Source organism: Lygodium microphyllum, chromosome 4, assembly GCF_053477565.2.
Source record: "Lygodium microphyllum isolate KBCC chromosome 4, Lygodium_microphyllum_v1.1.10, whole genome shotgun sequence".
Classification (NCBI taxonomy): domain Eukaryota; kingdom Viridiplantae; phylum Streptophyta; class Polypodiopsida; order Schizaeales; family Lygodiaceae; genus Lygodium; species Lygodium microphyllum.
The window spans coordinates 107778495-107804656 of record NC_141138.1 but is presented as its reverse complement, the minus strand read 5'-3'; the positions used below and the strand labels follow the sequence as shown (position 1 = coordinate 107804656).

General features: G+C 43.8%; 1 protein-coding gene across 2 annotated transcripts in view; it reads left to right on the top strand.

Annotated features, from left to right (window-relative positions):
- The window catches only part of LOC148037447 (putative methyltransferase At2g41040, chloroplastic), a 189016-nt gene that overhangs the window by 43701 nt on the left and 119153 nt on the right, over positions 1 to 26162 (top strand). For both annotated transcript variants that reach the window (XM_087676387.1, XM_087676389.1), the window contains exons 2-3: positions 15693 to 15793; positions 17779 to 17919. In XM_087676387.1, the coding sequence (XP_087532513.1) occupies positions 15693 to 15793; positions 17779 to 17919 (242 nt within the window). The remainder of the gene's footprint in view (positions 1 to 15692; positions 15794 to 17778; positions 17920 to 26162) is intronic.

The following is a 26162-nucleotide window of genomic DNA, read 5'->3' as shown; positions in this document are numbered from 1 at the left end:
GCTCTGCAAAGCTCTAGATCTTTAGGTACTTCACAGGGTAATGGAAAACAAGGGGTCACGCAAACCAAAAAGAAAAAATGCCATTATTGCAAGAAGCCAAGCCACTACATCACTGAGTGTAGAAAGCGCATCGCCAAGGAGAAGGAGGAGGAGTTAGAATGTCTGTTTCTGATGCTCCTTCCACTGCTATTGAGTTTCCGTTCTTTGTTGGAGATAGGGACTATTGCTTTTACACATACAGTTATGACCCTTCTTGGGCTGATTGAGTATTTAGCTCTACTGAGGATGCAGACACTTGGTTTTTGGACAATGGTGCTTCTAGATACATCATATCTCGCAGAGATTTATTTTCTTTTGTTGGTGCAGCTCCAGTTGGCAAGTCTGTACAGTGTGCCAACAATGCATCATACCCTGTTAGAGGTATTGGGGAGATTGTGCTCATAGCCATTGATAGCTCTCTTCTCCACCTATAGGATGCTTTGTTTGTGCTAGATATAAAGAAGAATCTGCTCTCTATTTCTTCTTTGGCACGTTGTGGATTGCAGGTCACCTTTGATGATGACAGATGCATGGTAAGAGACAACGAACACATGACTTTGGTCTTGATTGGCACTTTATATCATGGGCTTTTGATCAGTCAGCGTACTTAGCATCCAGTTTTACTCCTGCTATGATAGAGGCAGAGTTATGGCATGCTCAGATGGGGCATGTGAACTATGGTAGCTTGATGCTCTTACATCGTACACAAATGCTAGATGGATTACCTATTCTGGAGTTTGTGCGAAAGATGTATTTTGGGAAAAATGCATTATTCTTCGATTCCCCATGATGTTGCTTTTAGAGCCACAACCAGGTTACAGATAGTGCATTCAAATGTATGTGGGTATATGCAGACAAAGTCATTGGGTAGATGTTACTATTTTGTGACTTTTATTGATGACTTTACTTGCTTCTGCTAGGTTTATTCTTTGGTGAAAAAGTCAGAAGTGTATGATGCATTCTTGGCTTTTGTAGCACTTATTGAGAAACAATTTGGTTGTAAAATAAAGACTCTCCATTCGGACCTAGGTGGGGAATATATGTCCTCTATGTTGAATTCTTTTTTGAAGTAAAAGGACATGGTTTATCAGTTCACTATTGTTTACACTCCACAGCAGAATGGGGTTGCAGAGAGGAAGAATCGGTCACTCATGGAGATGGCCAGATGTATGCTGAAAGCAAAGAGCCTACCACACAGTTTTTGGATGGAAGCTGTAATGTGTGCTTGCCATGTTTTAAATAGATACCCCATCAAAGCATTAAAGAATATTATGCCTTTTGAGGCATGGAACAGTCGGAAACCTTCTGTTGGGCACTTTTGTACCTTTGGGTGTCTTGCATATGTACACATTCCCTAGGTACTTAGAAAAAAGTTGGATAACAAGGCTGTCAAATGCATTTTTGTGGGATATAGTAGTGAGAGCAAAGGCTACAGACTCTATGATCTTGCCTCTAAAAAGGTGTTTGTCAGTAGAGATGTACTATTTGATGAAAAATTAGAATTGTCCCTCGCTGGTTTTGACATATATCAGGCTGCCCGTGATGTATTTGAAGGGCTGCTACCCATTTCATTTGGTGATTCAGAAAGTGAACTTAATGTTTAGCCAGTTGCTCCATTGGAAAATGCAAGAAATCAGCCACTGGTTGATCTGAATATTCAGCAAAGTGCTGAAACTGAAATTCAGCAAGAGCTTATGCATAGTCATGAGGCAAGACAAATGCCTAGATGATATTTATAGACAATGAAAGATAGTCATTTGGATGCACCCATGGCTGGTTGTACTAGAAGGCAAACTCGTATGCATGATACTGCACATACCATGGAGTTTGTTATGGCAGCAAAGCACAATTGATGATGAGGAGCCTAAATGTTTTGAGGATGCATAGCAAAGTATGCATTGGATGGCAGCAGTGCAAGCTGAATTGGATTCTGTCACTAAAAATCAAACATGGGATTTAGTATCTTTGCCGTTTGGGAAGAAAGCCATTGAAACAAAATGGGTCTACAAGCTAAAATGGAATGCAGATGGATCCATTGATAAATATAAGGCAAGGCTTGTAGGCTATGCACAGAAGAAAGGCATTGACTATGAGGAGACATTTGCTCCTACTTCCCGAATGACTACCATCAGGTCTATGGTTGTTTTGGCTGCCCATTATGGATGGACTGTGCATTGGTTAGATATTAAAATTGCATTTTTACATGGGGAACTTCATGAGGAAGCTTATGTACAGCAGCCCATTGGTTTTGCAGTTGAGGGATTTGAACACTTGGTTTGCAAGTTGAAAAAGGCTTTATATGGTTTGAAACAAGCTCTTAGAGCTTGGTATGCAAAGGTTGATACTTTTTACTAAGCCAAGGTTTTACAAACAGCTCATCTAAGTCTACCTTTATGTATGCAAAGAGGGGGATCCATGTTGATCATTTGTCTATATGTTGATGATCTTTTGCTTATAGGGACACATGTTGATTATATTTCAGCATTCAAACAAAATTTGCAGCAAACTTTTGAAATGTCAGACTTGGGGTCTTTGCATTATTACTTGGGCAATTTGCAGCAAACTTTTGAAATGTCATACTTGAGATCTTTGCATTATTACTTGGCATTCAGCACGGAATCCACTGTGAAATATGCCTCCTGGCATCAGCAACAATTTTCTTGTTAGCCTCATGATTGTCAACATTACCACCATCATACAATTCCTTGGGAGTGTTTAAGTCTCCATCTTCATGTCTCATAGTAGTTTTCTTGTCAGCTTGGATGTGACTTCTGATTGCAGGTACAACATACAATGAGCTAATAGGATTGGTAGCTCCCGCTTATCTTGACACTAAAACCCTTGTCATCATTTTAGAAGTTTCTCCATACATAAACAATGTAGACACACAAGCAAGCATTCATATGAGCTACCACACACAGACATACATGCGGGTTATTTGCATTTGAGTTTTCATACATAATGCTAGAGGTATTGGTTTATCACAGTCAAGATACATTGGTTTATCACAGTCAAGATACATTGGTAAACTTCTTGAGAAGTTTGGCTTAAAAGATTGCAAGCCAGTATGTATACCAATGGAACATGGACTAAAGTTATCATTACATGATGAAAGTGATTTGTTTGATATATACACATACGCTCCAGCAGTTGGATGCCTTATTTACCTATGCAACACTAGACCGGACATACAATTTGCAATTTCAACCCTGAGCAGATATATGCATCAACCACGCATGTCACATTGGCAAGTTGTTAAGTGTGTCTTTCGTTACTTGCAAGGTACTAGATCTCTTGGATTGCTTTATGCCAAGGGGGAACCACTGCAGTTACATGCTTACAATGATTCTGATTGGGGTGGTGATTATGATTCACGTCACTCCACTAGTGGCAATTGTTTCTTTCTTGGCTCATCTTGCATATCTTGTCTTAGTAAGAAACAATCCATTGTTGCCATATCGTTATGTGAAGCTGAATACAAGGCAGCTTTCACTACCATAGTTAAAAGCATATGGATTAGACGCTTGCTAGTTGATCTAGATGTATCTGTTACCATTTACGGAGCCTACTCCTTTGTTCACTGACAGTCAGAGTGTCATGGTAGTGGCACGGAACCCAATGTTTCATGCACGCACGAAACACATTGAGATACATTATCACTTTGTTAGAGAGAGACTACATGCAGGTGATATCGGCCTTGTCTATTGTCCTACCACCAGTAATGTGGTAGACATCTTCACCAAAGCTCTTCCTCGTGAAAAATTTGAAGCATTTTGCTATGCTTTAAATTTGATCTCCTTTGGTGGTGGATGATCCTTGTACTCTTGATCACTCTTTACTCCAGGGGGGTTTGTTGGGTGTTTCACTCATGCCTACGCTCATAGTGGAGTGCTGGTGATTAGTAGGACACTGGAGCACTTTTTACTCTCGGTATGAGAGGTTTTTCCCCCTAGAATCAGTCTTCTTTTGTATGTGCTTATGTCACACACTTACGGGCACTTGTCGTATTTGGGTGTGAACATCCTCTAAAACCTTGAGGTTTAAGGGTTGTACGATTCTCTCTCCATCTCACAAAGACTGATAGAAGAAAACAGTTAGTGTTAGGGTAACCTAGAGACAATGAACATAGAGAATGAATGAAATGATATGACTATGGAATATACAATGCTCATGCAGCAAACACACTATGCAGTGAATGAATACTGTACCTCGAACTCCTATATCTGAAGGATCAAGGCAGATGTAATGAGTTGGAGAGTGTCCTACTCCGAACGAACCCCAAATTGTAGCAAGGCAACTTTCAGATGTCAAACACCAACAAACGCAGTCAAGGAAGGTTGGATTTGATGCAGACGGCAGTGCAGGAGAGAAATACTAAAAACGCAGGCGAGGAGAGAGAAAACAACAAATGCAGGCTGCAGCATGAGCAGAAGTGGGAGTTGTGGAACGGAAAGAGGAGAAAAATCGGTTGTTGCAGGATGCATCTAATGGAGAGAGAAAAATCAATTGTTGCAGGATGCATCTAATGGAGAGAGAAAACAGCAAACGGAGGCTGCAAGAGAGAAAACAATAGTGACGGGCTGAGGAGATGATGGTGACAGCTTGAGGAGAGAAAAAATCTATAGGGCGGCAGCAGGTGGGGCTTGCAAATGCAACAGTATGCTGATGTGCATAATCCATCTCTCTATCTTTGACAATGTATTTGTCATCCTCAAAGATGACCTAAAAGCCATGCTTATTCAAAGCAGATACAAACAATAAATTTTTGTAATGCTAGACACAAACGAAACATCTAGAAGCAGAAAATCAAAACCATTTGCAAGAGTAACCATGACGAAACCAATGCCACATACATCATAACTGCTGCGCACAGGTAACACTCTTTCCATCAAGGGGTGAATGCAAAAAGGTAAACATACACTTCTTAGAAGTGATATGCTTCGACACCCCACTAACAAAATATACCATGTGTGCTGCATTTCAGCAGCAATAAATGCTGAACCAGCCATCAAAGAATCAAACCTGCATGTAATAAATGCTTAGTTCTCCTCCACAAAGTCAACTGAATTATCACCATCAGTAGATTTGCTAGCTAATGTCTTTTGGACAGCTAAGTCGGAGTCCTCTTTGGCCAATTGCTTCTTGCATTCATCAATATAATGACCAGTTTTCTTTCAATAATGTCATTTTCTGTTTTTCTTGGACTTATGTGTGTCTTGGGCAGCCTTATTTGACATCGGCCTTTAGCTGATTTTTTATATTTTGCGCGACTTTTCCTTTGCCTTTATACTTCGAAAACATAGCCACATCACCTGAATGCAATGCAACATTCTTTCGAGTTTGTTCCTTTTGCAGTAAGAGGCTTTCCAACTGCACAACTGTAAGGGGCTATTGGCTCCCCTCAAAGACAACATCAAAGAGGTGTGGAAACCTAGATATGACTTGCAAAGAGAGTTCACTGTGATGTTTACCAATTTTGCATCCTGAATGACCTCATCAATAATGAGGAGCTGCTCACGCAAATCTTGTATGTGTATCACCCTCATCCATGTTCACATTGCTAGCTTGCATGTGTTAGTCATGTCAATCTATCATCTCGTGGTTGTGAGCTCCTGCCAGAGTCTGACAGAGACATACGAGCTTTGGTAGTTTAGGTGCATTTTCTTTATTTGTTTGCTTCCTGTGTGCATGCCTAGGTGAGTTATTGCTTTCCACAGTTTGCCTACACTTGCCAAACATTGTCATTGCTATCTCAGATTTTTCGGGGTTGTCCCCTATTTTTTCTAGCAATTCTTTCTCTGTGACCAGCATCTATTGCTGGTTGGACAGCATTTATGGCCTCTTCTAGATCAGGTCAGCCAGTTTTTGATTGTGCTCTTGCTATTTATAACTACGCCCCCCACTTGGTAGACACACACACTCTTTAGTCTTTAGTCTTCCCTTTGCAGGTGCACACTCTGACACTCCGACTCTTCGTGCTTGGTGCTACCATCGCCATCAGCTTGATCTGGTGCCCTTACTAACGCTTTGGGCTGCGTGCAAGGATTGATCAGCCCATCATCATTGTATCAACATTCTTCTTCAGTCAGTGTAGTATTCTTCCCTCATCTTTTGCTTCCTCTCTCTCTATCTCTTTTTGCTTCTCTTTGTGTCGCTATTTCTCTTCTGCTGCACACTCTCAAATGGTACTATTGCCTAAGTGAGGATACAGTTTGGAGATGTCTTATAGAAGAGGAGGTTTTCATCTCGGAGGAGCAGCCTAGATTTCCAAAATGCAGATTTTCAACCTATGTTTATTGTGTTTGTAGCATGAACAGGTGGTCCACTATTTGTTTTTACCCTAAGTCAGCCAGGCGACAGTCTCTAGGGACTAGGTGGCAGCTTTTCTACATCAAGTGGCATCAACTTTTGCGATTTGCCCAAAACTCAAATTGGCATTTTCGCTAGTGTTCCCTTCCTGTTGTAGGTATCAGCACATTTCTATAGGTGACAGCTTTCTATTGTGGGTGACAGTTTTTGTGCACGTGACAGCCTCCTGGACCGTGGTGGTAGATGATAGTGGTTTCTCTGTCAAACACAACCTTTTGGGTGATTGCAGATTTGAAGATGCCTTACCAATTTATGAGCTTTGATGACTCAGAGGAGCTTCTTTCCGGACACTCTTTTGAGCAAAGACACGATTATCACGATTATAGTCGCCATGAGGAGTCCCTTGTTTGCACCTGTCCCACTTTTATTCATCTTTCAAAAAAGGCTCCATCCTTACTGAAGATGCTATTCTTGATACCTTTCGTGTAGGTACCTGCCTTACCTTCGCCACCCAAAGAAGACAAATTGGATGGTTCATGAACTATTCGTTGTGGTCGTGTAAGGTGGAGTGCATACTTGACACCTTCAATCTCTGGGCTCTTGTTTCAGATTCCCTTCTTCGTCCAAAGGAGGATCCCACAGATGGAACTTCTATGGATAGTGCAGCTTTATGGGATCAGCTCAACTCTCGAGTCCGATCCTTCCTCTTTATGAGTTTGCAGGATTCTATCCTTGTGCATGTTCACAGGTTGAAGACCGTGGTGGAAGTGTAGAAGAAGCTTGCGTCTTTGTATGAGCATAAGACGTTTGTTCACAAGATTTCCTTGGAGAAGTTGTGGATGCTCATTTTCTTGATGATTTTAACAAAGCTTGATTCAAAGTCAAGGAAGCTCATCTTTCTGGGCTATAGTACTACTATGAAGGGCTATCAACTCTATGATACGATATGGAAGCTTGTGGTGAGCAAGGTTGTGATCTTCAATGAGGCTTCAGCATCTGAGGATCCGATTGATGGTTCTATTGCAAGTGATTCTTCGTCATCGATTGATCCCCCCATCCTTAGTCCCTCTTCTCCCCTCGAGGTTGCCTCCTTGCACCCCTTCTTCATCTATGGTTCCTCCCCCTTCTTCTCCTTTCTCTATTGCGGCTTCCCTACCACCATTGACGGATGCAACTACTATGTCGTCGCATACTTTCACCCCTTCTGCCTTCCCTCTAGAGTCTTCTTGGAGTGATCAAGCCATTAGAGGGGGCGCCTTCTTTAGATGAGGAGGATTTACCTTCCCTTGGTTAGGGGGAGTCCCTACCCTAGACAGGTGCATTACAGGTACTGGAGACTAGACAATCTCTCTTGGAGTAGGATGAGCCCATTCGGATTCCTCGTTGGTACTGATAGCTCATGCAGGATTCAAATGTTTCTCATTTTCCTGCTTCTTCTATAGGTCCACATAGATTAGCTCGCTTATAGGCCCAATAGAATAGTTCACTTTGTGTGAACTATACTCTTATGTCACATATTCTTCATGATCATGAGTCTACTACCATTGAGCAGGCTCTTGCACAGGATATTTGGCGTCAGGCCGCGTAGGAGGAGCTTGATTTCATTGAGTGTAGGTTCCGCATCCCCAGAAGTGGAAGGTGATAGGTGTGAAGTGGGTCTTTAAGACTAAGTACCTTGTAGATGGTTCCTTGGACAAGCACAAAACTAGACTTGTTGCCAAGGGTTTTGCTCAGAGGGCAGGGTTGGACTATTTTGAGACTTTTTGCACCTACAACTCAGATGTCTACTATTTGGGTTATTTTGGCTCTTGCAGCCCACCACCATTGGCCTGTTTATCAGATGGACGTAAAGTCTGCCTTCTTGGATGGTATCTTTGAGGAGGAGATTTATGTTTCATAGCCTCTCGGTTTTCTTGTGTAGGGGAAGGAGAACCATGTCTATAGATTGTGGAAGGCTCTCTATGGCCTGAATGAAGCTCCCAAAGCTTGGTACTAGAGGATTGATCGCTTTTTTCTTTAGAGTGGCTTGTATCAATTTGCTTATGATCCCAACCTAAACTTCCAAGTTGAGGGTGATAGGTGTGTTTTGCTCATCTTGTATGTGGATGATCTCATCATTACAAGGAGCCATACTCAGGAGGTTGATCATACTCGCGACAGGAGTTTGGCATAACGGATCTAGGGATCCTTTACTTCTTCCTCGGATTGGAGATTTATCAGATGGCATAAGGCATCTTTGTTTTGCATCACAAGTACATTTTCGAGCTTCTCTCGGAGTTTGATATAGCTGATTGTCTGTCTATTTTATGCCCCATGAACCTAGAGTCCAAGCTTTTGGCAACCGGAGTTCCCCTTATAGATGCCACTTGTTTCAGGTGTCTTGTTGGCTCCCTCATTTGGCTTATTTACACTCGACCAGATATTTCCTTTGTTGTGGCTCTATTGTCTTCTTTCATGATGACTCCCACTCAAGAACATTGGCATGCGGCCTTGCACATTCTTCGTTATTTATAGGTGACTCAATCCTTCGGGATCATGTATGGAGAGGGGGTTATTCTCTTTGGTTGGAGTGATTTTGAGTGGCAGGTGATGTGGATTCACGAAGGTCCACTACAAGTTATGATTTCTCCCTTGGATCGGGAGTTATCTTGTGGAGTAGCAAGAAGTAACCTACTATGGCCCTTTCTTCTATAGAGACAGAGTATTGTGTCTTATGTTCTATAGCTATGGAGGCGGTTTGGCTTCACCGCATGTTAGCAAAGATCAACTTTCCTCAACCATGACTTGTAGAGCTGCGTGTGGACAATCAGAATGCTCTAGCTTTAGCCAAGAACCTTGTGTTTCATGCTCGCACGAAGCACATCAAGGTTCAGTACTACTATGTTCGAGAGCGTACCGTGGATTCCGAGTTGGCAGTGGCCTACTATTCTAGGGAGGAGAATGCAATTGATCTCTTCCATGAAGCTTTTGCCCAAGGCTTTTATGCTTCATCACATGGGGTTGTTGGGTTTTCAGACACTCCCATGATTTGAGGGGGCATGTTAGCATGCTTGTGTTAGTCATGTCAGTTTGTCATCTCTTGGTGGTGAGCTCTTGTTAGAGTCTAATGGAGACATAGGAGCTTTGGCAGTTTAGGTGCATTTTCTTTATTTGTCGGCTTCGTGTGTGCATTCCTAGGCTAGTTACTGCTTTTCACAGTCTGCCAACGCTTGCCAAACATTGTCATTGCCATTTGGGATTTTTCTGGGGTGTCCCCTATTTTTTCTGGCATTTCTTTCTGTGTGACCGACATTTATTGCTGGTATGGCAGCATTTTTATTGCCTCTTCTACATTAGGTTAGCTAGTTTTTTGGTGTTCTTGCTATTTATAGCTACATTCCCCACTCGGTAAACACACTCTTTAGTCTTTAGTCTTCCCCTTGCAGATGCACACTCTGACACTCCGACTCTCCGTGCTTGATGTTGCCATCGTCATCAGCCTCATCTGGTGTCCTCACTGATGCTTTGGGATGTGTGCAGGGATTGATTAGTCCATCATCATTGTATCAACATTCTGCTTCAATTAGTGCAATATTTTTTCCTCATCTTCTGCTTGCTCTCTCTCTCTCTCTCTCTCTCTCTCTCTCTCTCTCTCTCTGTGTGCTTTCTCTGTGCTCATGTTTCTCTTCTGTTGCATTTTCAGCATTCAAGAGCATGAAACACAAGGTTCTTGGCCAGAGCTAGAGCATTTTGATTGTCCAAAACTGATTGCTGAAAATGTCCAAAACTGATAGAAAATGTGTGATTGTGCCCAAGAGAACTAACTGTACAACTACAGCATGACAATGCCAGTCTAGCGGATGACTAAATCTCTAAGAAATGCCACTCTATAGCTTAGCTAGCAGGAATCCCACCCATTAACACAACACCTTACACACATTTGCAACTGAGCACACATGTATCTTGGGATGACTTTGTTTGGTATCCCCCCTCCACTTGGACATGCACCACCCATTCCATTAGCCTCTACTTATGCTATGCTATCATATACTCCATGGATCACTCCAACACAAAGATTTCCACCCTCTACTTATAGTGTGCCTATCCACCCTCCTTGGGCTAGTCATGTGGCTACCATTCCCATGCCTAGTTAGTCCACATCCACTTATGGATCCACTGTGCATACATCCCGCATGCATAGTGGGCACTTCGGGGTCAATACCCAACTGTCCTCCACTTTCCACTTGACCCACCCTACACACCCTATCCTCCCTATTCCTCATTTAGCACTAATACTCCAATTGCTATGGCCAAGAATGCCTTTATGGATCAGACTTATTTTAATGGGTCTAATTTCATTAGTTGGTTTAACCTTGTGCAACAAGTGCTTGAGTCTTAGGGCCTTTGGGATCTAGTAGTTAGTTCAAAGCCTATGGCGGATTCTCATTTGGCCCACCATGATCAAATCCGTCAATAGAAAACTTGCAATGCTACAATAAATATCGAGATAACATAGGGGTTACTTCTTGAGTTTCACTCGTAGTTACATCTTCTGTCATGAGGACATGCATTTTTGAAACCTCACTTAACATGTGGAATAAATTTTAACCACATGGTTAAGTAAATGTTGCACATGTGAGGTATAACTGGGGTTAGAGTAAATTTACTAGCCTGAGACTCCAGGAAATCACGAGATGTCAAAGGCAAAAGTTGTTGTAAGTTATGCTGCATGGTGGTATTTGATGCTAGTTGTTGGCCTAGGTCATTCATTTGGCTATAAGTATCAGTTGGTGAAACTAGAGAAGTGGCATTTAATGGTACTTAATGCCAATCTGATGGTCAAAGATAGCGAAGAGACACTTGAGAATGGAAGTTGCCTAGCCAATTTAATTATTGGCCAATCAGATTATTTTTCAGGGCACTAAAATAATTATTAGATTAATTTTCAGTATTTAAAGACAAAAAATTAATATTTAATTATGGATAATGCTGGAAAAACCATTTGGAAGGCTACAACCTATTAAAAATGCCCATCCAAGACTGAAAAATGCCTTTAGAGGCTGGAGAGAGGTATTTTAGTGTATTCAGGTTGCAAGAGAGAGGGAGGAGATGCTGTTGGTTTGATTTGCAACCGTTGGAGGACCTTTTGAGGCAGCCACGGGTAGGAGAAGACCAATCAACAGCAAGTGATAACATCTACATGCTGTTGAGACAGGGCAACAGTAGTAAATGATTGATTTTCTTCAATCCTTTGCACCTACAAGTTGTTGAGATAATGCAATAATAGTAAATGATAGATTTTCTTTAGTTCTTTGCGAAGAAATTCTGAATTTTTTCTCTTCTCAGCATTTTCTCTTATCTCTTAGCCTTTCTACAGCCTTGCTTTGAAGATTACAGCATTGAGATCACTAGAGGTTGAGAAATTTCAGATTTCTCTGTTGCAAATACTAATGTGCAAAGCAGAAGTTAGAGTTTAGCAGTAGCCTCGCGAAGCGTGCCAGAAATTGGAAGCTCCAAGACTTGGATTCTACAAGGCTGAAGCTGTTTTTAGTCAAATTCAAGTGGAGGGACCAGCAAATCAATAAATCGGGGGCATTTTCCATCTCTATCAAAGCGGGGGAAGGCCAATTGATTGCTCGAGTCAAGGGGAAAATTAGATTGAAGACTTGCTAGTCATTTTGGACAGCAAGGGGAGTTGGAATACCAAAAGGGATTGGGAGAATCCCATTGTATATCAACTTGTTTTTCAATTAAGTTAAATAAATACCGAAAGGGGCGCTGGTTTTGGAGCCAATATGGTGTCCAATGTCCAAGATTATTTGGTAAAGTGTGCATTTCGGCTTTGTGAATTTGTTAATTGCTCTAAATATTGCTTAATCGGGTTATTTACCACTCTATCCCAAGAGGAAGGTTGGTTTTATCTTCTACTAGCATTCAATAGTTGGAGTCATCTCCTTGACCGCTGACTACCAACCTTCTATGAGTTCAAATGCTAGTTGTTGCGTTACATAAGGTTCCTTGCTCAACTCCATGAGAAGTCCTCTTCTCCATTTGTACTTTCAGAGGGGAATCTTGTAATGTCACAAGTACTTGAATTTTTAACTTAGTGCTCTTTGGGTATTTAAGTTGTGACACCTAAGGTGTGCACATGTGAGGTGTACATGGGAGATTAATTTGATGCTCTTTCGATATTTAAGTTGTGACACTTAACGTGTGCACGTGTGAGGTGCACATGTGAGATTAAGTTGAATTTGTGTCACATTGACACACAATCCTAGCCTTTGTAGTGGGGCCTAGGGGACATTAGTAGAAGTTATTGTAGTTATTGTGGACAGGTGAGAGTGGGGTGATTTGGGTAGATTTTTATCAAGGATATCAAATTTTTCCTTGGAAATGACTTTTGGTGTCATGGGGGTTAAGAGTTAAAATGATTTAATGTCCTAGACTAAGGTTTGTGAAAAGTTTTAAATACTTTCAAGTTCAAAGAGGTTAGGATTTAAAAGTGAGGTTGGACGGCATTGAATGTCATTTTAAATGAGGGTAGGGCCAAAGGGCTAGGTATCTCGTTTTTACACTTGGAGGCCCTAGTAAAACTGAAAATTTGCCAAATGTCAAGTTTGGATATTTTTTGGGCTGCATGCAAGTGTATCTTCCATATTGGGCAGTTTTTCTCTCATTCGAGAAGATTGGGGGCAACTCTTAAGGGTGGAGAACTCAGTTATGGGCAGGGAGAAACCTGCTGAAGCTTCAGGATAGCATGAGGCCACCTGATCTGGAGCAGTCCCTAGGGCTGTAACAGCAATAAACCTTAAAAATGACATCATTGACAGTTGCTGGTGCAGAGTGATTAGGATCTCAGATAGTAACAAAACCCTAAAAACCACCAGGTGACTTGATTTTCTCTCTCTAAAATGGGAGAGGATTGCTGTTATAGCACACTTTCTTGGCATCAGATTGAAGGTTTGTCTCTCCTTTGCTGTCCTTCTCTCTCATCTCAGCAAATCTGAAGATATTCAGCATCGTTTTTGAGAAGTGTGCCATTGAACCTCAGCCATTCTCAGTTTTGCTTAGCTGTCTGAAGGTGGACAGCAATGTTTGTGTTGCCAAAATCCACATTTATAGTAGAAATAAGGGTTTCTCAGCCACCTCAGGAAATGTGCCCATTAAACAAAAGCTCAAAGATTAGAGCAGCTGCTGGAATTGAAGTAGTTACAGCAGATTTGATAGAGATTGTACATCCACATTGAAGTTGACCTGCATGCAAGTGTTCTCAATTCAATTTGTGTCCGAATTGTGTTAGAATCAAGGGGCAAATTGGGTCTTGATGTTGCTGATCATTGGCGACAGCCCGAAGTATTGGAATTTGTAGAGAGATCAGTTGATAGCTTGGTGTGCTACAAAGTTATAGCAATACAAGCTAAAGAAACACCACAAGGGGCGTTAGTTTTAGGGCCAATGGGGTGTGGGCTTTTCAAGATTTGTGGTTAATTTTTATTTCAGATTTGTGAGTTCATTTACTTGCTATAAATTATGTTAAATTAGGTTATCTACCACACTTTTCGAGAAGAAAGACCAGTTTCATGGTTCCATTGCTGGGATACATCAGCTCCCTTGAGTAGATGAGCCCGAGGCACTTGTGTGCAAGTTAGAGAATTTGCATGCTTAGTTTAAGTCGTGGGCGATACTTCATAGTTTGAAAGTTCACAAAGTATTGGCAGAAATGCAACACCTAATCTTGGAACAAGCACACAACATGGGCACTAGGAGAAAATGTGGGTCTAGAGCAAGAAGCGTGTGCCTCAATGCCACAGAATGCTGGTGACTAGTTGCACACCTGAACACCACCTGTTTGGGTAGGGTGGATAAGGTTTGGCATCAGAAGAAATAACATGACACTGATTGTTTTATCAAGTGTTTGCATTTCTCCCTTCATACGAACTATAGTGCGTGGTTTGATAGAGTGGTCCTAGAAGAAACCCAACTAAGCCACCTTTATTACAGCCCTAGTCATCTATGTAAACCTGTCTTTCCAGGAGAAAATCCTATCTTCAACTACCTTGTCTCTTTTGGAGAACTAAAGAGAACCAGATGATCTACCAAACTCTGCCATGGACTAGGGGTCCTGTCCCCTGATGTGGAAGACAATGAGTGCCGCATCTACTCTCATGGGCCACCCATAGGGCCCTCCCTAAGACTAGGATGCCCCAATCCTGCACTAAGTGCAGCATTGGCACAAATGCAAGCTCCCGCTCGAGTCTTTGAGGCACTACAACAGGAGCCCAATATGTGAAACCTTGTTATGGTAGTAACTTCCCACTGCATTTGTGTGGCATAAGAAAGTCCATCGACCCTCCAACTAGTGCTCTATGAAGATATTGTCTTATGAGGCTCTGTTCTAGGCGGAATAGCCATCCACCAAACCTATATCCATTCATAAAGCAATCCGTCCAAAAATTTTCAACCTTTATCTCCTTGGCTTTGTCCAGTGATTCTCTCACAATTTATGACTTTTCACATGACATAATTGTCTAGAAAGCTCTCAGAAATGAGAGAATACCTTCCTGATCTTAATTGCTCCTGATGCTGCTGTTCCAGCACTCCAACATGCTGTCCTTGCATTCCCGAACCTGAAACTCAAATTTTGCTGTCCAAAAGCCTGCAATTTTGGCTGTAAAACAGCTAATAAGCATAAATTGATAGATGGATGAATTTTTGTGTGCAAAATGTAGGTTCTGGCAACTGCATTGCTTGTTTGGAGCTCATGCCAATTGACCAGCCTAGCTTGTTTGCACATGTGTAGAGGAATAGCATGTACCTGTAGCAGGTTTCTTCCCAAGGTCGTCAACATTAGACTAAGTAGTAACATGCCCTGGGGCAATTGAACAAATTGGACGCTCAACTGCCACTGCATGCTCTATGTTCAAACATATGACTCTTGAAACATGCATGTATGAAATCAACCCATTTTAGTCTAAAATCGTTCTCTGAACCATGCACATTCTCAATCCACACATTGTTAACCTTAGTTTGAGGTTCTCTTGATCTTTCAAATTGTGATTATTATTTGGTATGAGGTGTGCATATCAATTGAACCCAATTGACTTGAATAGCTCTTAAAGCATTAATGCACCAAAAAAAACGCATGACCTCGATGGACTATGAGTGCTGATGATGGTAGTTTATAGTAATTATAACTTGACTATGCTTTTTTGTGATGACAATAATACTATTACTATAACTTAGATATTAATGTTTTAATATGTTATTATGTACAGCTAACATGCATACATTCATATGTATATTGGATATAAATAATAACTCAATAGAGGGAGGATACAGTCAATAGGGTCTTGTTGAAAATGCAGGATCAAGCTAGTAAAGAGTCATTGCAATCAGAAGCTGAATTGTTAGCATGCCCCATCTGCTTCAGGCCCTTGATTCGGAAAGGACCTTCAGGTCTTAACCAGTATGTGTGTTTTCCCCCTCTGTTTTGGCTATTTGATAACAAAGTCAACAAACTCAACTTGGTAACATGTTTAATTTTGTGGTTAGCGGGGCCACAATGTTTTACTAGCTTGCTCATGGAAAATTATGGTTAGTATGAATATACAACTTAAACAAGGTATATGTATCTAATGATGGAATTCCGTTAGTTTGGTTGTTGAAAATTTGTATTAAACTTCATTTTTGGGAAACTTGTAGAAAGGGCATATGGATGACAACCAAACATAGGTATGGAAGTTGGTGAAGTTGTGGGCTTAAAATACAAGTAATTTGGGTTGAGTTTTGTGTTAACAAAGAGTGTTGAGCGAGCAATCTAGGGAATTGTGTCTATTTTGTCTTTGGGATTCATGAAGAAGTTGGATGGAATCATGATGTATTGTGGAAGGTAAATTAACTTGGTGGCTCAAAATGTGCGGAGGATCTTGAAGGGAAGGGGCTTCCAGTCGAGAAATCCCTCTAAACATTTATCCTTAAGAAAAAAGCTTAACTAGAGGCATTGTGAAGAGCAGTGCTACAGTAGCAATGCCCATTCTTTCCTATGGCATGGCCTTCATCGTGAAAAGCATCAATGCCACCTTCATTGATGCTGAAACTGAGGGCCCCAAAACACAGCTACTCATGGACGCATGTTCTCTAGTTGTTTGATGCTGAAACTGAGGGCCCCAAAACACAGCTACTCATGGACGCATGTTCTCTAGTTGTTTGATGCTGCTGGTCCCATGAAGGGGATGCTGCTGGTTGTGAAGGAGATGGTGCTGGCCACATGATGGTGGAGCTACCCTGGATGCTGTTGATGCTGAACTGTATGCACTACTGAACTCACGCTGTTTATGATGCTTGCTGGGCGCACTGAATGCATTTGTGAAGCACTGAATTTAGTTGTGAATGCTGTAACAGCTGTCATGTTCACTGGAATGCAGTCTTAAATGGAGTGAATTTTGTTGCGAACATTGATATTGACCCTGAGAGTGAGTTGCAAACAGTGAACCAAGCCGAAAATGAACACAAATTGCAGACTTAATGTAATCATCCCAAGAATTTAGACAATCAAAATAGTTGCTTATTTCCATGACTGAACTGGAATAATGAAAACTTGAGGCTGAATGTAACCCTCAATTTGTCTCCATCCCATTTATCTACTGATGGCTGATCTGAACATTGTCATATTCAGCCTCAAGTGTTTGTTCTTTCCATTTTCTCGAAATGTTCAGTCATGGAATAAGCAAATATTCTAATCCTTAAGCATACTAAATTGTAGGGGGCGCTTAACATTAAGTCTGCAATTGAAGGTTGAAAAGAGCAAGAGAGAGTGAAAGTTAGCCTTTATTCACAGTTGATGAACACTACATTGGCATGGCTCCCTTCAGAGTTCCAAAGTGGAAGAAGAGAAGTGGGGGTGCTTCAAAAGAGGCTGAAAATGAATTTGTAGGTCTGCTGTCCTGAAAGATAGCAGTGAGAGATTGTGGATATTGAGGAAATGTTATAAGCATGTGAACTTACTCTTAGCAGTAGGCATGATGACATTGCATTAGTAGTGCTGGACATGGGTAGGACCTTGGAGTTTGTAGTGCAATAGGTTAGAATGACCTTTCATGTCCAAGGCCAAAAGAGTGGTTATGTATTAAGTTTTCTGGACATGTTCCAACCTCATTGTTGGATCTGTCCAAAAGCAGTGTGTGTGTGCTTGTATTAAGGTAGATTTATTGAATCTTGAAGCAGCTTGTAAATCATGACATATGAATGATTCAAGTCTCGAGAATCTAGCATGCAATGCTCTGAAGAATCTTAATGATAAAACACAGAACTCTTTCCTGTCTCTAAAACAGAGTCTGTAATGTTGAATGTCTTATTGTTCCAATTCAAGTGAATTCTTGAGATCCGAGTTGCAATTTTTTCTTGTGTGTGATATCCTATAAACTGTTTCATTTACAAGTCATTATTGTGCAGAACTGCTATTTCAAGGTCTGGATTTCAGTGTAGTGTATGCAAGAAAGCCTATTCCACCAGAGATGTTTTCCTTGATCTTACGGTCACAGCTGGGACAAAAGAGTATGAAGAGTTTTTACCAGGTGGTGTGGAACTGTTCAGGTTATTACTGATCCTTGTTCTCTTTTACGTCCTGACCTGTGTCTTTAACATGCTTTTTCTGCTTTATCATAATAGATGGTCATGCATTTCCTGTGTCTCCCTCACCCATGAAGCGAAGAAAGCATATGTGCATGTTCTGCCAAACTGATCAAGATATTTTACAAACAACAGCAACTAAGCTATTCCATGTTTAACTCATCCTTTTCTGTGGGAGAATTTTTAAGTTTGCCTTATGCATGCTGCATGGCCTCCTAAATCATGAGTTTTATTTTTCAAAACACATAATATTTTTGGCTTAACTTGAAATCAATCTCTTTTATAGAATCTATGTATAAGATAGGTTTTTAAAAAAGCTGAAGAGAGGAGCATTGGTAAATCACAAGTCATGAGCAGCTGAGGGAAATGTTTTGGATTATGCTATCTGGAGCTTGGAGATAGTCTTATGTTGGATAAGGAGTAGGACCTTGCAGAATGGATTATGCTATCTGGAGCTTGGATAGTCTTATGCGCCATCTCCTTGGCCAAACCTTCAAGAGATTTCTCCTCAAGCCTAAGCTTTAGGTGCTTCGGTAGTGCTGAAGGTGTCAAGGATGTTGGTTGCGACACCTCTTCCACGGTTGAATTGCTAAGGACATGTTCTGCAAGGGGCATTGCCATGGCCAAAGAGTGTGATTGCTGTGATTCCTGATTGGAAGTAGTAGCAGCTAGTTCAGTGGACTGGCTACTGTTAGTAGATTGCAGTGTAAGGTCCTCAAGCAGATCGGAAGTGGTTGTGTCTTTTGTTGCCTTTTGAGCATTCACTTGTGCAGATCGAGCCTCAATTGATCTAGTCACAATAGATTACATTGGCATATCCTTGGGCCGAGAGCTATGGGTGGTGTCATGTTCCACCTCTTGGACATTTGGAAGCTTAGACGGAGATAGAGATTGGGATTGAGCAGCTGCACTTGACGACTGCTGTTGTGCTTCCTGTGTCCGTTTAGGGAAAGAGGGTGTAGGAGACTTGGGACTCCTAAGTGGCTTTGACACTGGCTGGGAGATTTGCTCGTGACTGTTAGATGATTCTGCCATTTGCTTTGTTGAGCATTTAGCCTTGTCATGAGCAATGTTGTGCCTATGATGCTTGTTATCCACTTGGAGAATCAAAGGCTCCTTGGGCACTAGTGCTTTTGCGTACCCTCAACGATTACATCTGATATCTACTTGTCAAGCATGCTAGGCTGAGGATCTACACTTTGATTAGTCCTGTTTGGTTTCTTGATTTCGATCGTGAGGGGCTCGGTCACTCCAATGTTTTTGACTCGAGACTTGGTTTTTCGTTTAGATTTCCTTCTGTGCTTTTTCGCTCTTGATACGATCTGGCCTTTAGCTGACAAAGGTGGTTTAGCCGGGGGTTTTGGCACCCAAATCCATTGGTTACCTGCGTAATATCCTTGAGCACCTAGCAACGCTTTGGATATCCATCGCGCCATTGTGTTGGCTCTCCATCGATACCTTTGTCTATAAGACTTGGGCCTCTTTGTGGTCTTCTACGATATTTGTAAGTCCAAAGCCTATCCTTGGCATTGTCTCCTGACCTTCTTGTTTCAAGCATGGCCTCGCTCATTGGTTCTCTCTGTTCAACATGCACTTGTACCAACTCTTTTAACAAGTCATTGCTCTCATTACTAGGCTTGCTTGGCATGTCGGAATATTCATTTTCTTTCCCTCGAGGTTTAATGAGGTCACCCTTGCTGAAGGTTGCGATTATCCTCACACTCGGTAGTGTCAAGTGTATCCTCTGTGCTATATAATCGGCCTCACACTTGGTCGCCCTTTTAAAGGGTCTTCCTAGGAGGGTTTCCTTTCTGCAATCGGCACTATTTGGAGGAACATGAAATAGGATAGACAAGCTTTTAGTTTCAATTGTCACAAGGATTTTGCACTTCCCTATAAGTGCTTGTGGGTGTCCCCCGTAAGGACTAAGAGTTGCCTTAGTCAGTGTGAGCTCTGGTTGGCCTAGTAGGGTCCATGCTTCATAGGTCAAGATATTAAAATGTGCTCCTTCATCAATCGGAGCATCGACAGTGTGCTCTCTTTTCGCAGTGAGTTTGACCCTAAGATAAGCAGGTGGTACTATGTCTTCATCTTCCGGGTCTTGGCTTATAAATTTAAGCCTTTTGACAAATGCCCTTGAGTTTCCAACTGCACGACCAGATGTGGATTCTCCACTGATGTCTTGGATCGTCTCTGCAGTGCTATTCAAGGTGCATCTATCGTCAGGATTGTCATATCTAGTCATCCTCGCAATTGTAGCTTGATGTTGTTGCTTTCTGCTTTGACTAGATGCAGTCCGAATGCAACACATACGTGTTTTTGTGGTATGGCCTTTTTGCCCTTGTTAGCTAGATTGGCCCATTGAGGTTCTAAGGTCTCTGTTTGTCTTTGTTCGGACATGGGCTTTTGGTTGCTGTTTTGTAAGTGAGGATCTATGGTTGTGCAGAGCCCTTACTACACAGGATCTAATTTGAAGGATGTGTTGCCGCGTGCGTTTTCTCTCCAGCCTACTTGGGGGAGGTGCGGAGGGGACAGAGGCCCCTCTGCGGGGGTCTCGGGGGGGGGGGGGGGGGCAGTCCCCCCCGCCCCGCAAGGCCGTTACGGTAAACACCATGTGCGATTTGAAGGACCGTTTATAGCCAAGTCTTGAACTACTTGCTCTAGATTTCAATCTAGTGATAGATTTATGATGTGCTTTTGGCTCTATGGGATCTCTGATCAGTTTCAGAAACTACAGGTTAGAATTTTGAAAAAATTAAAATTTGGCCCAGCAGGTCCGAATCACAGGGGCCGAATGCTCGATTAGGCCTGTCCGAATGGTGGAGGGCCGAATGAGAAAGGGCCGAATACAATTGGACCGAATGTCAAATTCGGCCAGTCCGAATGTGGTTATTCGAGGGCCGACTGGCCGATTGGCCAACGGCCGAGTTAGGTGGCCTGAGTCAGGTGGGTCGATGGCCAAATGTTAACTTGTTCGAGTGGGGTTGGGTCAAGTCGGCAAGGCCGAGGATCAAATTCTTTACGTGTCCGAGTAAGATGGACCGAATGGTTGATTCGGCCCTAGGCCGAGGGCCGAATACAGGATGGGGCCGAGTGCCGATTCTGGGACTCGGCCTAGAATCGCCGTCACTTGGACGGGCCGAGCGCGACGTAATTTTCACTGGACTCCACAGAATTCGTTGCGCCGAGCGATTGAGGCCTTCCTACTGGTTGAGCATCTCTTGATCCAAGCTACTCATGTGGGGGAAGGTGTGGAATTACCTGTGGTGGACAAAGAACTCCTCGATGGCAAGATCGAAACAGGTCCACGCAATGAAGCTTTCTCTCTCTCTCTCTCCACCTCTCCTGAAACGCTACAATGCAAAATATGGTCTTCCTTGCCACTTCTGGCCCCTTATCACCCTGCCCAGACGTGTTCTCACCTTAGTCTTGCTCCCCCCACCAATATTTAATCCAAAATTTCATTTTTTGCCAAATTTTTTTCCGTGTTTCACACGCTCACTCCCTCACACTCTCACACTTCCTCTCTCAAGCACAAGCTCAGGCAAGCAAGAAGAAGAAGAAGAAGAAGAAGAGGAGAGCCACTTTTGGCCACACACAAGAATGAGCTTCTCATTCAGTTTTCAACTTTATATACAAAGCCCTAAATCCCTTTTGGGCGGTCATCCCCTTATCCCCTTTTTTGTATGGCCGGCTGTGGCCTAGGCCCTTTTTCCCATTGTCCTTCTATCTTCCTAGCTTCCTTCCTACTGCTCATCTATCTTTACAAATTGCACGGGTGAGAGCCCGGCACTCTTAAAATAAATCATGGTACGCCCTGCGCCTTTTTTACAAAAGTATTCACTTGCGCTGTTTCTCGTGCGCCTTTCTCCTTGATTTAGGACTTTTCTGCACTTCTTATGTTTCCAAATTCTTCTTGGCACACCTTCGTCTTCTTTTTTACTTTTGCCTTGGCCTTGTCTTCTGCTTTAGATTTTCCGGCTTTTCCACCGGGGATTAACACCAAGAGAAGTCCAATGACCTCTCCCTCCTGTGGAAGGCAAGGTCTCTCCATGCATCACGTGCTTCTACTGCTAGCAGAAAGACCTCCCATGTCTCTTGCTCCTCCCTAGGCATGCTGTGGTAGTTTCTGCCTCTGCCCTGCTGGTCCTCCAAAGCCTCCAGGTTGTTAAGGTCTCCTCCAATGATGCAGGAGTCCACCTCTGGGAGTCCATCCGCGATCTCTACCCAGAACTTGCTGCGTGCCCTAACCTCCGTAGAGGCATAGACATTGAGGACTCCAAGGTACGAGTCCCCTATATCCAATCTGATCCATAGAACCCTCCTTGCCACTGTCGTCGTGTGGTCTCGTACACAGGCGGTGAGAGTTGGGCCAATAGAGGTGTATACGTCTCCACTCTTGCCGCGGGTACCCATGGCGTGCTCTTAGTAAGTGTGCGAGCTGCCCGGAATTACCTTCCCAACCTACTGGGCCTATGTAGGGGTGAGCTTGTGCTCCTGTAGAAGTAAGATGTTGATCCGTTCGGCAAGGGCAGGCCGTAGCTCTTGCCGAACAATCAACTTCCTGGAACCACATGCTCTAGTGTAGTGGAGACTATTCACATTCTAGGATGCAAGGTTTAAGCTCATGGATAAACCTGTGACTAACCGAACAGGTATCTGTTCGGTGTGGAGGTTGTTGATAAGGAGGGGAAGCTACGAGGCATGCAAGTACGCTTTGCCGCCGGTCTGGACGGCGAACTCCAGTCCCCTATGGTGGCTCTCGGCTGGACCATAGGGATGATAGATGCTCTTGGTGGTACTATCAATGCATCTAGGAGCCATGCTGAGAGTTGTGACTCTGTAGACTGGTAGAAACGGGCTGTCTGTGCGAGGGGCCACTCGATCACATCCCTTGGAGCTCTCCACTTTGGGGGGGACTCGAAAGATAATGCTCAAGTGTGGGACCTTGGCACCAACCCACCAGTTAATGCCCATCATCCAACTAGGCCACTGCTGTGCAAATAGTGCTAGTCTTTCTCCCATCCACTAGGAGATTTGGTCCGCCACCTGACTCTTAAACTCTTCCTCTATCTATGTAGTCATCCACTCCCCTGAGTGAGAGGACTGAAGAAGAAAGGCGGAGTTTGGTCCATCTGGTGGTACTAGTAGATGAACATTGCCCCTCCTTGACTTACGAACCACGAAGATCCCCACCTCTAGAGGTAGTGCAAACTCTCTGCGCTCTGCAACTCTTAGGTAGGACCATGGGCCACGACAGAAGAACTATTGTGGCAACAACTGTGCTTGTCTCGGGAAAGTGTGACGGGTGGTAGGGGCGGGTGAGCTAGTGGCTATATGGGAGGGGGAAGACTGCTGGTGCGAGGAGGATGTAGGCGTGTGTGGCTCATCACCTCTTGTGGGAGGAGGAGTGGGTATGGGGGGGAACACCTGTATCGGGTGTGGATCAGGGGGGGTGCTTGGTAGGGGAGGTGGTGGGGGGAGGAGGATTGAGGGATGGTGGGATGGACAGAGGTGTATGGAGGGTGTGGGGGGGAGGCTATGGGCAAGGGTTAGTGGGGGGGGGGGGGGATAAGTTGTAGGGGGGGAGATGGGTGTGGAGGCTGTGGGATCTCAGGTGAGGTAGTCTGTGGCACGGGTGGTGGATGTAGGGGCCTGCAGTCCTGCCGGGTGGGGCGGGCTGTGGATTGCTCTACCGAGGGGGCGTCGCTCACCCACCTGCTCCCTGTTGCCGAGGTTGTGTTTGAGGAGTTGGCTACGCCCCCCCCGCTCTCTCCCTCTTTGTCATCTCTGGATTTGTGTGAAGCCCTTAGCGTCCAACTTGTGGGCATGTCGGCGGAGCTGCCTTGGCTCCGAAACGGGTACAAATTGCTGCCTGATGCCCAAAGTCGTGGCATCACAGGCACTGCCGTGGCTTCCCTGTCACAATGATGTGCTACCTACAAAGTGCCCGTGCACCTCAATCTCTAGAAATTGTGGGATATTCTTGACCTCTTTCATTGCCACCCGTACCTTTAGGATTCCTGTTGCTGTCACTGCATCCGCGAAAGACGCGGGAAGGACAGTGTTGGAGAGCCGTCCAAAGTCTTCCACCAACTGGCGATACTCTATCGCGAGGCCGGGGAAAAGAAGGGTGACCGAGTGCCGAAGAAACCTGTTGTGGAGTGCAAATGCCTCCATAGTAAAGCCACTGTACCAAGGGACCATGTATATGACCCCCTTCGTGGACGCATATGGTGAAGTGGCAAGTAACTCGCGAGCTGCGTCTGCAAGACCATGAAGATCCCTCGGCCCATTAGAATTGCCTCCACGATTTGCGCTGTGCTGATACGTAGCGTGGAGTGAAACCGGTCCCGAAGCTGGGCCCTGACTGGGGAATGTCCTACTACTTGACCATAAATCGTTGTTTTCTTTAGCTTCTGCTCCTTAGCTCGGACGGCTAAGAGTTGCTCCTCAGAGAGAACGGCACACAAGGTGTTTGACTGGGGGGCACTCGCTGAGTGCACCGGTGTCTGACCTTTCTGAGAAAACTACCAATCACATCGCGGTGCTACCTGAGGTGGAAAGTTGCTGCAGGAGAGGGAGCAACTAGAGGGTGGGGGGAACAATGGCGGGGGGGGGGGGGGGGGGGGGAGGCTGTTGTTTTTGGTAGTTTTGGGGGGGGGGGGGGGGTGTTGGACACTGCGGACGGAATCGAGATCACGGACGGAGGTAGTGCGCCGGGGCGGGGGGGTAATGGCTGGGACAGCGGGGTGGGCCGGAGGGGGGGGGGGGGGGACGGAGTAGGCAGAGACTGGTGGCCGAATCCGTCGGGGGGAGGGGGGGTGCGAACTGTCGAGGTGGGGGGGGAAGATGGATAGGCGGAGCGTCGGGTTGTCGTGAGCTGACGTAGCGGCGCGATTGATTTGGGTGGGGCGATCAGACGTGACGGGGGGGGGGGGGGGGAGCTTGCGACATGATGGGCGTGAGCGCATTTTTGAATGCCTAAAATGTAGTGACTCATGGATAACCGCTCTAGTAGTTTTAATCAAATGCTAAGCAGAGCAATATAATTTTACGCCTTTGTGACGGAGGTTTATATGTGAGTTGGGAGAATAAGGGTATATTAAGATTAAGAAGCACAGAAATGTGGTGAGATAGTGGCCACAACGATAGACGTGTGTGGTGATGGTAAGGGTGTAAGTGCTGAGGTAGTGTGAGGTGTGGGATGACTCATGAGACAAGAGGGAAATTACAAGAAAGGATTGGGTGGTGTGGTGGTGAAAGAAAGGGTGCACTCGGGGGTGTGTAGTGAGTGGCATTATACATATGTAATGTTATAAGTTGTGTGTCTGTTGGTGTACTATACCACGGTGTCTACACAACACTCTGCTACTCTACCAACTTTCAAATGCTCTCAAGGTACTCAAATCCATGAAACTCAATGATCCTATCAAGTAAGCTACACATTAATGAGCTTTCAAGCCTATATTACTCCCATAGAGCTGGTAAGGTATTTTTGGAAATTTTTATGAGTTTTTTTTTCTCTACGTGATTCTACTCTAATTTACTCTAATCTCTCTTTAATCTCTCTAATGTACTCTAATCTCTTCCTAATTTACTCTCAATTATCCAATTGATTCCTCACTGATTGGTGTCCTAGTAGCCATGTATGTTTCAAAATAAGCAAGGTGCACAAATGGGAGATTGGCTCCTCACTATTCCAACCCACTCATGCAGTTAAGCATGCTATTCCATCAAACAGTGAGAATGTTCTCTATGAGTATCGATTTTGTCCTGGATGCTAACAATGGAACCAAAATGTTGGTCTCTACGAGAGCTCAATGATGAGACATTAGACGGAAACTCTTATTCCTTCAAGCTCTCAACACACTTGCAGCTCAACAATCTCTCATCTAGTTGGCTCATGCTCCAAACTCCAAGTCATCCTTGTTTCCTTCTTGCACTCCCGATACAAGCAAAAATACCAAATAACTCAAGAGGGTATAGTAAACGTATCTACTTACCTTTGTTGCATTGCAGTTTGGATGCTATCGAAGGTTTGATGGGGCCTCACGATCCATGTGGTGCTCCTCGATCTATCTCCTCTACTTCTTCATACTCGATTCAATCCAGAATGGCTCCATTGTGGAGAGGAAATGTAAAGAAGAAAAAGAAATAAAGCAAGCTATGGAGAAGAGCTTCTCCAACCAGTCCATGATTCTCCT